The sequence below is a fragment of the Lycorma delicatula genome, chromosome 1, assembly GCF_047948215.1.
Source record: "Lycorma delicatula isolate Av1 chromosome 1, ASM4794821v1, whole genome shotgun sequence".
NCBI lineage: Eukaryota > Metazoa > Arthropoda > Insecta > Hemiptera > Fulgoridae > Lycorma > Lycorma delicatula.
In genome coordinates this window covers 237,574,465-237,586,892 of record NC_134455.1, presented here as the reverse complement: position 1 = coordinate 237,586,892, position 12,428 = coordinate 237,574,465, and the positions used below count along the sequence as shown (strand labels likewise).

General features: G+C 29.2%; 1 protein-coding gene across 1 annotated transcript in view; it reads left to right on the top strand.

The window, feature by feature from the left end:
- Positions 1-12,428, top strand: part of BckdhB (Branched chain keto acid dehydrogenase E1 subunit beta) — a 53,371-nt gene that overhangs the window by 21,612 nt on the left and 19,331 nt on the right. The window contains exons 5-6 of the mRNA XM_075374559.1: positions 5,023-5,194; positions 6,899-7,044. Of these exons, the coding sequence (XP_075230674.1) occupies positions 5,023-5,194; positions 6,899-7,044 (318 nt within the window). The remainder of the gene's footprint in view (positions 1-5,022; positions 5,195-6,898; positions 7,045-12,428) is intronic.

The window sequence follows — 12,428 nt, the reverse complement described above, 5'->3', positions numbered from 1 at the left end:
ATATTTATATACTGATGCTTTATGCTTATCCCACAGACCACCTAAAACTCAAGAACCATTGGACTAATCTGAATGATTCTTTTACAGATGTTTTTATAAACTTTTTAGGAGATTGTAGGCATAAGCTTACTGAAATAACATTATTTGTTGACAGCAAAGTTGAATTTAAGTGTGCAATATTTTACTGCGTAATTTTTCATGTAGGGATACTTTGAATTTCTGACTAAATCACATTCTGTGTGTGACTGCAATTGGTTCTGACAACTTTTGTTATTACAAGCGATATCACTGAAATAAATATTCAAGTTTTCCTGTGAAGAAAAAATATAATATGTAGTAGTTCTTAAGTGTATTTCATAGGTTCAAATAAAAACGGATTTTCCAAAATTTTTAAACAAAAATAAATTAATTACATGCTGCAATTCTATAAATGCCAATTTCAAGCCAAATTTTGTGGTCTTAGGAATAATCTTAAAAAGCAAAACTTTTTAAAAGCTTTATCCAAAACTGTATCTTCATTATTATTTGAGAGGGTTTAAAAAAAAACCTCAGTAATCTGTCATGAAACAATTTTTTGTATTTGAAAGACATAAACTTTTTAAATTCAAAAAACGTATAAATAAAACTTTTAGAGAATTTGTTCATCAATTCAATTTGAATAAGGTAAATAAGAAACAAGCTAACATTTTAAAAAAATTAAAAGAAAATATCAAGTCTGGGTTTACGAAGCCAAATGTGTAGGTTTTGAAAAATGAAAAAATAACAGAACAAAAAATTAAGAAATTAACATAATTGTATACTTAATAAAGATAATTATTTGTAACATTTAAAATAATTCAAAATTATTTTTCATCATACCTTTAAAGACAGTGTTCAAAATGTACTCCATGGTTGTTTATGGAAAACCAAGTGATTCAGAATATTAATCACTGCTAATAGTCATGATTATACTTTTAGAGCTCAATTGCATTCTATTAATTTTTCTCTTGAGTTAATTATTATTTCCCTAAACTTATTTTATGTGTCTCCAGAGATATTAATCAAAGGGATTTAAATTGAATGCTCATCTCCATAATGGAGTAGTAGCATCTCTGCATTTCATCTGAAGTTTCCGGGTTCGAATCTCAGTCAGGTATGCCATTTTTCATATGTACAAAATTCTATTTCCATATCTCATGCACAAGCTTCAATGTGGCGATATCATCAAGCAAAAAAAAAAAAAAAATTGATCATGGTAATCAATTAATTGGGCTTTTATTGGTCTGTTTGGAAAAGTCATAATAAAGTGCTGCTGTCTAACTTCATGAGAAAAAGGTGTTGGTGTTCCCATCATTTTGAAGCCTTTTTTTAAGGCCATTTAGAAGCCTTTTACAGACAATCATTTTGTCTGTAATGCCCAATGATCTTGGTAACAGTGCTTACAATATTGCTAATAGAGTAAGATAATTTTTACACTGATTAAATCTCCCACAATCAGTTTTGATGAAAAATTCCATTTTGCATTTAGTTTACATTCTCCTTTTATTAATTCAGTTTTGTTACATGATTCAGTCTGTTAAATTCTGTGTGCTTGGGATTCAGAAAAAAAAGCTTAAGAAAGTTTTTAGATTTTAAAAAGATAAAGATGAAGTACAGTTTAAGCCACTTACCTTACACATAAAAAAATCAATGACAGGCAAATGTCATTTCTGCATAGAATTTTTAATGAATTTTTTTGACCAGTAGTCATCCAAGTTTATTCTTGAAATGATTAATGATAGACCCTCCATTATTAATCATTTTAATCCTAAAGCATATTAACATTCACAATATTACAAAAATTTATAATGAACTTCAAGAAGGATATGATATGGTTTCAGTCCTAAACATTGAATGAATTCTAATGTTCAGAGAATTATTAGTATCAACTGATTAACAGAATAAAGTAAGGCCTTGTCTTAACTAGCTTTTTTGCATTTCATTTGTGATGCAGTTTTTTCCTTGATATTAGGGAGAATGAGATATGTGTAATGATTTTTATTTCCATTTCAAATTTGCAGTCACTTTGGTCGGTAATAAAACTGTTAGGAAGAGTATTAACTATAATGTCACTCACCAAATCACTAACTGGCAAATGTTCTTTGTAAATATTAACTTATATGTTTATTGACTATATAGTGTTTAAAAAAGTGTTTAAATACAAAAAAAATTAATATGGGGCTAGTGTGGAAGTGTCTCTTCAATAGTCATCAGTCAGTGATGTCCAATGCCCCTGCAAATAGTATATGTAGTATTGCTTAAATTTTAAGATTATTTTTGCAACTGGCTAAATCTTCCGCAATCAGTTACAATCACTAGTAGTTCCTTTTTATACTTTAATCTTCACATTGTTATTTCATTTTATTCTAGAACTCTGTTAAATTTAGAACAAAATGAGCAAATCTACTGCCCAAAAAATGAGTCAGTTTATTGCCCAGCAGTACTGATATTTTCTTGTTCAGCAATAGTTTACTCGCAAGTGTTCAACAGAATAATCAAATTTGGAAATTATGTCTTAAAAGTTAAATGATTGTGGAAAAGTTTTGTAGTAAAAACTCCTTTGTTTGTTCAGTCATATTCACATGTTGCAGTGTAGCAATTTTCATCACAAAAATGATAAATTAAAATTTATCTGTATACCATTCATTTGAAAATTGAAATGGTATCCCAATATTTTATAAAATAAAAATACAAACTACATGCAGAAAAAAATTAGTTACAACAAATTAATAGGTTACTATACTAAAAATTAAATAAATTGTTAAATAGCTATTCTTTAATTTCAATTTAATTTAGATATTTTTTTTTGTATTCAGTCATTTCACTGGTTTGTTGCAGCTCTCCAAGATTCCCTATTTAGTGCCAGTCGTTTCATTTTGGTAACCCCCCCCCTACATCCTACTCCCTAAAAATTTGTTTCACATATTCCAAATGTTGCCTGCCTGCACAATGTTTCCCTTCTACCTGTCCCTCCAATATTAAAGCGACTATTCCAGGCTACCTTAATATGTGGCCTATAAGTCTGTTTCTTCATTTAACTGTATTTTTCCAAATACTTCTTTCTTTATCAATTTGCCATAACATCTGTTTTAATGAAATTTGAAGAGTGAACTTATTTCAACCAGGTATAGCAATTTAACCCACCAGGTTGGTTTAGTGGTGAACATGTCTTCCCAAATCAGCTGATTTGGAAGTCGAGAGTTCTAGCGTTCAAGTCCTAGTAAAGCCAGCTATTTTTACACGGACTTGAATACTAGATCATGGATTCCGGTGTTCTTTGGTGGTTGGGTTTCAATTAACCACACATCTCAGGTATGGTCGAACTCAGAATGTACAAGACTACACTTCATTCACTCTCATACATATCATCCTCATTCATCCTCTGAAGTATTTATCAACTATATTTTCTACTTTGACTTTATAAAAATTAAAAAAAAAATTAATAGTAAGGATCCACCTTAGCAAAAAATTTCAACCAATGAAATTAAGGTATGTAGGATTCTATGTACATTCAACAACATTTTTTTGAAAATTTGAAATGGCTGATCCTTCCCTTATCATTTAAGGATATTTTTTGTCATTAGTGCATGTGGATGAATTGTAAGATATTACAGAGGATTCAAAAATTAAAGCAAATAAAATTTGAATTAATTTTTATGCAAAATTAATTTTTGTATTGAGGGTTCCCTTCTGGAAAATAAATAAGATCTGATACCTAGAAAAACTCCTGGTTATTCAGTTTATGTATTAAGTATGTGCTCCTTTACATAAGGTATATTGTTAAAAAAATGCAAACCCCTTACAACAAAGTTTCCCTTTCTATTACAAGTCTTGACTATATGTTAATATATGTGTCCTACTATCCTTTTATTTGGTAAAATGTTGTTTCTATCTGTTATGAATTGATAGGGATGCTGAAGGTTTTCTGCTGGAGAATTTTAATAATCTTCTCCATGTTAGTTTGCTTCTATATTCCTAAAAAATACATAGTTACAGCAATCTATAATTTGTCAAAATGAACTAATAGGCAATTGTACTTATTTATTGTATGTTATTTATAACAATTGTATGTTTAATAACATGTTATAAGTTATTTATAACAATTGTATTCAATTGTATGTTATTTATAACTATAAAATATTTTTTTGCCATTTAAATTATATTATTGTTATCTAGCCAATACAAAATATAATGATTTTTACATGTACCTGATTGTTCTGTGTGTTATGGTGTCTTCAGAGCCCATGTATAGAAGGTGTATGAAGACTACAATTTAATGTGAGCATCCAAATCATCTTGGTATTCAGTAATATTCATTATTTTACAAAATAATGCAATTCAAATTATTCCTAACATGAAAAGAATTTCTTTAGTTTGTTGTAAAATAAATATAGGTACAGTAATATTTTTTTTATTCAGATTAAAACAGCAGTTTGATGTTCAATATAACTATGAAAAATTAAAATTGTTGCTTGTAAATAATGCCAAGCCTGAGCAGAATGCAAACCTGGAACTTTGCTGGCGAAAGGCAGAGACACTAACTGTGAGCCACAGAAGATGGTGAAGTGATAGAGTTATTGTAAAATAATTAGTATGAATAATACTTAAATAAATACTATTGATTCTTTTAATAAAAAAAACTCACCTAAATTTACACTTTATGAATTGTTCTTTCAGTTAAAACATTTTCAATTACTCATGTGTTTTTCTTTGGTGATATTAATATAGCTGTTGGTCACCGAAATTCCAGTTGAAGTGATAGTACTTATAAAATAAATTTACAAATAAATTATTCAAAATTATTCAAAACTGTGTTAAATTTGATCTGTGTTCAAAGATGCTTTAATAAGTAAAAAAATGCATATTTTTTTGGTGAAATGAATCGGTGTAAAGTTTTGTTTGGTTTGCTGTTGAAATATTTATTTGTAATTTTCACTACCAATTATCATGGTTACAACATTAAATAATTATTGTTAAGTTTTATGTTTTTATTCTTTTTTGAAGGTTGTAATTCCTCGAAATCCTTTTAATGCAAAGGGCTTGCTTTTATCTTGTATAAAAGATAACAATCCTTGTATATTTCTTGAACCAAAAGTACTGTATAGGGGTACACCAGAAGATGTTCCTATAAATGGATACACCTTGCCTATAGGAAAAGCTGACATAGTTGTTCAAGGTGAGTTTTATAATTGCTATCAAGTTTACTGCTTTTGAAAACAGACACTTTTCTAAATAAAAATACATTTAAATCCTAATTCAAAAAAAAAATCTTTACGTTGCTGTACAAGTGCATTCCATGAATTAATTCAGTAAGGATTTTTGATTTGTACCTACAACAAATCTCAAGTTAGGTAAAATTCAAGTTCTGTAGTTACAATATTGTAACCAAAACATTTTAAACTAACGATAGATTTATAGAACTCACTCATTTTCATAGTTACTGAATGGCTTTCCTAACTGCTTCAAAACTGTCTTAACCAGAGAAACATTTTCTGTGGTAGAGAAGGTAGATTGAAAGGGATGCATATAGCATCGTAAATTTGTAATAAAAGTATTACAAAAAGTAATCTCATAAATATAAATATTTATTTATTGTTTTTTTTTTTTTTCAGTTGATGTATTTATATGCTATTCTAGAAATTTTTAGATATCTAATTCAGGTCTCTTGATTATAGTCCATTGACAGCTTCATTCCTTTTTTTGTGTTGTATGTTGCTATGGTGTATCTCTAATTGTTATGGTGTATTTTTAATTAGAATGTAACAATATGGTACCAGTTGACAGCATTGAGAAGTATTATTGTTAAAATATTACTAGGTATCAAACTTTCTTAGATAGAAAAGGAAGTCCTAATTACCTGCACTAATATGACAGTGTTTTGTTATTACATAAACATATTTGAATATAAATAGATATTAAATTCAAAATTTTCCCATATATATATATTTATTTATTTATTTTTTTATTTTTTTTTTGCAAAATAACTGTAATTATTTTGCTTGCATTCAACCGGTACCCTTTTTTATTTTAAAAAAATATTCTGTATTTTATGTAAAAGAAGTGATACCATCTGAAAGAAAGTAAAAATTATTTATTTATTCTCTTCTGGAGTGTCAATCTGATTATACAACAGACCATTTGGCATAGTGAATTGGGTCATGTTTAATGCTATACTCTCATGCTTAAACCTTTTTAAAAGGATTAAATATAAATTTTAATTGTTTATTATATTTTTGAGTTAAAACATACAGTATAAGAGTCTCCTACTTTCTAATCTAATTTTAAAGTTACCTTCCTTCAAACAAGCAATAATTTTTTATGAAACGTTTTCTATAAGCACTGTTTATATCAAATAAAATAAACTGAGAAATTTTTATTCTCTTTTTGGAATTTTTGTGTTTAAAAAGTTAAAAACAAATCAGATTAAATAAAAATAAAAAAATAAAATAAAGAATAAAATATTTAAAATTTTAAAAAAATCAAAAATCAACTAAATTTTTTATCAGTCAAATCGGTTTGATTTGTTATATTTAATTGACCAAAACCATAGGTCTTTTTCCAAAAATAACATTCTGTTATGCAACTTGTTTCTCTGCATTTTGATAATAATACTTTAGTTATTATGTACAATAAAATATTAACTTTAAACTTATTTTATTTCATAATAAAAAATTCTTGTGATTTTTTAGGTAAATAATTTTTCAACATATTTACATATACATTTTGTCTCGATTAAATTTTTGTGAATATATATTCAACTTAAATTGGTTCAGATTACTGAGAGTCCAGTTTGTTTGAATTGATTTTCTCTGAGCAAGACCAATTTAGAGTATAAAATTTATTTATTTAGCTTGTAAAAATTCTTTGTCTTTATCTGCAGGGGATGGTGTTACTCTTATTGGATGGGGAACACAGGTATATGTTTTAAAAGAGGCTGCAGAAATTGCCAGAAATCAGTTAAAAGTTAACTGTGAAGTAATTGACCTAGTTTCAATTCTTCCTTGGGATGAAGAAACTGTTTGTAATGTAAGTCTTTATTTTCTTTGTAATAATTTTTTTTTAACTATACATATATACCAATAAGTTTAATAACTTAATTATTTAAAATCTAAAAAAAAGGATTAAAGAAAATAAGTAAGAAATAAATTCCTGGTTATGAAATGTAAATGAGATGTAATCTTCTTCAGACTCGAACTAAGGCTTGTACATCCTCAGGCTAACCTTTCCTGAGATGTCTAGTTAATTGAGCCGTAACTACCAAAGTACACTGGTATCGATATCTAATTATTCAAATGTACATAAAAGTACCTTAAACCTCAGAATCATTGAGTTCAAAGATCAGCTTTTTAACAGCTGATTTATGATGTTTCCACTAGACCAACCCAGTGGGTTTAAATTTATCTATTATATATTAAAATTTATTTATATATATTTTTTTAATTGTTATAATCCGATTAGTGGCATGTACTCCAGACACCCTGTTGTCTGTGAGTTAGACTTTTTGTTATGTAATTGTTGTTTGCCTTTTTTGTTACGATATTGCACATTTTAATTGTTTTATATTACTGTTATTTAATTTTTGAGTTTGGTATTTTTAACCTAAATTGTTTACTATAGTAATACTGTATTCGGGTGCTGATAACGACACTTCATTGTGCGCCCAGAAAAAAGAAGAAAAGCTATTATAATGTGACAAATAAATACTTAACTGTAGTGAAATCACCTCCTCTATGAATCATGAGACCTTGCCGTTGGGGAGGGGGCTTGAGTGCTCAGGGATACAGAGTAGCTGGACCGAAGGTGGAACCATATCGAAGAGGTATCTGTTGAGAGCCAGACTAAGAAATGATTCCTGAAAGAGGGCAGCAGCTCTTTCAGTAGTTGTTAAGGGCGTGAGTCAGAATGACTTAAACGGCCATATCAACATCACTCAGTCCTCTGAGTACTGCGCAGCTGAAAGCAATGGAAAACTACAGCTGCTTTTTTTCAAAGAAAATGTGGCTCTGCATTTTCATATAGCAATGATGGATTGATAAAATATTCCAGAGGTAAACTAGTCCCCCGTTCGGATCTTCAGGTGGGGACTACTAAGGAAGGGGTCACCAGAAAGTTAAAAAATAACATTCTACGAGTCGGAGCATGGAATGTTAGAAGTTTAAAAAAGGTTGGTAGGCTAGAAAATTTAAAAAGGGAAATGGATAGGATAAATGTGGATGTAGTAGGAGTTAGTGAGGTTCGGTGGGAAGAGGAAGGCGACTTTTGGTCAGGTGATTTTAGAATAATTAACTCAGCTTCAAATAATGGGCAGGCAGGAGTAGGTTTCATAATGAACAAGAAGATAGGGAAGAGAATAGAGTATTTCAAAATGCATAGCGATAGAATCATTGTAATAAGGATAAAATCAAAACCTAAACCGACAACGATTGTTAACATCTATATGCCTACAAGCGCCCATGATAATGACGAGGTAGAGTGTGTATACGAAGAGATTGATGAAGCAATTAAACACGTAAAAGGAGATGAAAATTTAATAATAGTTTGAGATTGGAATGCAAGCATTGGAAAAGGCAAGGAAGGAAATATAGTGGGTGAATACGGGCTGAGCAAAAGGAATGAAAGAGTGGACCGACTTATAGAGTTTTGCACGAAGTATAATTTAGTAATTGCCAACACCCAATTTAAAAATCATAATAGAAGAATATACACTTGGAAAAAGCCAGGCGATACTGCAAGGTATCAGATAGATTATATCATGGTTAAGCAAAGATTTAGAAATCAACTCGTTGACTGCAAAACTTACCCTAGAGCAGACATTGATAACAACCATAATTTGGTGATAATGAAATGTAGATTGGGGTTTAAAAGCCTGAAGAAAAGGTGTCAGATGAATCGGTGGAATTTAGAGAAGCTTGAGGAAGAGGAGGTAAAGAAGATTTTTGAGGAGGACATCGCAAGAGGTATGAGGAAAAAAGATAATGTAGAAAATGTAGAAGAAGACTGGGAGAATGTTAAAAAGGAAATTCTTAAATCAGCAGAAGCAAACTTAAGCGGAATAAAGAGAACTGGCAGAAAACCTTGGGTTTCAGACGATATATTGAACGTAGAAAATATAAGATGAACGTGGAAAATATAAGAATGCTAGTGTGAAGAAAGTAAAAGGAACTATCGGCAATTAAGAAATGCTATAAACAGGAAGTGCAAACTGGCGAAAGAAGAGTGGATTAAAGAAAAGTGTTCAGAAGTGGAAAGAGAAATGAACATTGGTAAAATAGACGGAGCATACAGGAAAGTTAAGGAAAATTTTGGGGTACATAAATTAAAATCTATAATGTGTTAAACAAAGATGGTACACCAATATATAATACGAAAGGTAAAGTTGATAGATGGGTGGAATATATTGAAGAGTTATACGGAGGAAATGAATTAGAAAATAGCGTTATAGAGGAAGTTGAGGAGGATGAAATGGGAGAAACAATACTGAGATCTGAATTTAAGAGAGCATTAAAAGATTTAAATGGCAAAAAGGCTCCTGGAATAGACGGAATACCTGTAGAATTACTGCACAGTGCAGGTGAGGAAGCGATTGATAGATTATACAAACTTGTGTGTAATATTTATGAAAAAGGAGAATTTCCGTCAGACTTCAAAAAAATGTTTTATAGTCATGATACCAAAGAAAGCAGGGGCAGATAAATGTGAAGAATACAGAACAATTAGTTTAACTAGTCATGCATCAAAAATCTTAACTAGAATTCTATACAGAAGAATTGAGAGGAGAGTGGAGGAAGTGTTCGGAGATGACCAATTTGGTTTCAGGAAAAGTATAGGGACAAGCGAAGCAATTTTAGGCCTCAGATTAATAGTAGAAGGAAGATTAAAGAAAAACAAACCAACATACTTGGGGTTTATAGACCTAGAAAAGGCATTCGATAACGTAGACTGGAATAAAATGTTCAGCATTTAAAAAAAATTAGGGTTCAAATACAGAGATAGAAGAACAATTGCTAGCATGTACAGGAACCAAACAGCAACAGTAATAATTGAAGAACATAAGAAAGAAGCCGTAATAAGAAAGGGAGTCCGACAAGGATATTCCCTATCTCCGTTACTTTTTAATCTTTACATGGAACTAGCAGTTAATGATGTTAAAGAACAATTTAGATTCGGAGTAACAGTACAAGGTGAAAAGATAAAGATGCTACGATTTGCTGATGATATAGTAATTCTAGCCGAGAGTAAAAAGGATTTAGAAGAAACAATGAACGGCATAGATGAAGTCCTACGCAAGAACTATTGCATGAAAATAAACAAGAACAAAACAAAAGTAATGAAATGTAGTATAAATAACAAAGATGGACCACTGAATGTGAAAATAGGAGGAGAAAAGATTATAGAGGTAGAAGTATTTTGTTATTTGGGAAGTAGAATTACTAAAGATGGACGAAGCAGGAGCGATATAAAATGTCGAATAGCACAAGCGAAACGAGCCTTCAGTAAGAAATATAATTTGTTTACATCAAAAATTAATTTAAATGTCAGAAAAGATTTTTGAAAGTATATGTTTGGAGTGTCGCTTTATATGGAAGTGAAACTTGGACAATTGGAGTATCTGAGAAGAAAAGATTAGAAGCTTTTGAAATGTGGTGCTATAGGAGAATGTTAAAAATCAGATGGGTGGATAAAGTGACAAATGAAGAGGTATTGCGGCAAATAGATGAAGAAAGAAGCATTTGGAAAAATATAGTTAAAGAAGAGACAGACTAAAAGGCCACATACTAAGGCATCCTGGAATAGTCGCTTTAATATTGGAAGGACAGGTAGAAGGAAAAAATTGTGTAGGCAGGCCACGTTTGGAATATGTAAAACAAATTGTTAGGGATGTAGGATGTAGAGGGTGTACTGAAATGAAACGACTAGCACTAGATAGGGAATCTTGAAGAGCTGCATCAAACCAGTCAAATGACTGAACACAAAAAAAAAATAAGTGAAATCATTAACGAATAATTACATTTATTTTTATTTACGATGAAATACATAAATCCAGATATGGTATCAGGTCATTAATTAATTTTATAAATGCAATAGCATATTTCATATTTAGAATAGTAAATAAAATATTAAGATTGAAATTAAAACTAACTACAAATATTACATTAAAAAAAAAAGAGTTGCACAACTTTCCTGGCTTTGCCTTGATAGAGTTTTATTTCAAATTTGCCATTTAGTTTTAAATTTTAATGACTTAATTGAGCAATAGTTAAGTACAATTGCAAAAAAAGATCAAAATGTCTAGTGAAAAACTGAGTCCAGTTTGAACCCCTAGATCAAATGACATTTTTACCTTAAAAATTATGCAGTATTAAAAGTATAATTGAGGAAAAAAATCAAAATTCTTAATTAAAAATTTGCATTTAAGTTGATCCACCTTGAACAAATTATGTTTGTATCAGCAAAATTATACTGAATTTAGTTTTGATTTTTTTGGTAAAAAAAAAAAATCAAAACTTTTATAAAAACCATTTTTAATAACAACCATAACTTGAAAAACATATGAAGTATCAGAAATAATAAACAACAAATCCAAAAAAAAAAACTGTTAAAGGTGGCCCAATTTGGTCTAATGTTATTCAACAAGGACAAAAGTACATATAGTTTACTAAAATGTGATAAATGTGTTTTCATTTTTTAAATTATAAAGTCTTTATTATTTTAGTACCAGTATATATAATTTCTCAGCTCTGTTACTTTAATAAAACAATTCTATAGAATTGTAATTTACATATGTTACATTTTACCATTAAGAACTTGGTGGGAAATTTGGTGGTAGTGGTCCTTAAAAAGAAAATGTGTTTCTTCTCCAGTTATTCTGTCAAAATTATTTTTTAAACAGTTACGTAAGAAATTAAAAATATGTGATAGTGTATGGTACTATAACAAGAAAATAAAAAAAAAAGGATTTTAATTTGTGTATGGTTTCCAGAGACTGTTTGCATGAGAGCTGTTAAGGATGTAACAGCAGTTCTTACTATTCATTTTAATGCTTATATGACAATATACTGTTAAAAATAACAATTTTAAGGGAATAACTAACTTGTTAGGAAAATAAATATTTTGTTTTTAGATATGTAATACTTAACATAAAACTTAATATGTAACATTTTATTATATAACTTGTGAAAATATAAGACTGCACTAATCTGGCAATATACATTTTTTAATGCTAGGCACAATTTTATAATTAAATTTTATATTTTTGTATTAATAAAAGTTAGGTCTTTTATTAACAAGTTTGTAATTAAGTTGTTCTTAGTAGTAATATTTATAATTATTTATTTTATTTAATAAATATTACATTTTATTATTATTGTTACTACATTTGTAATGAGTGTCATACCCCTTACAATTATTTA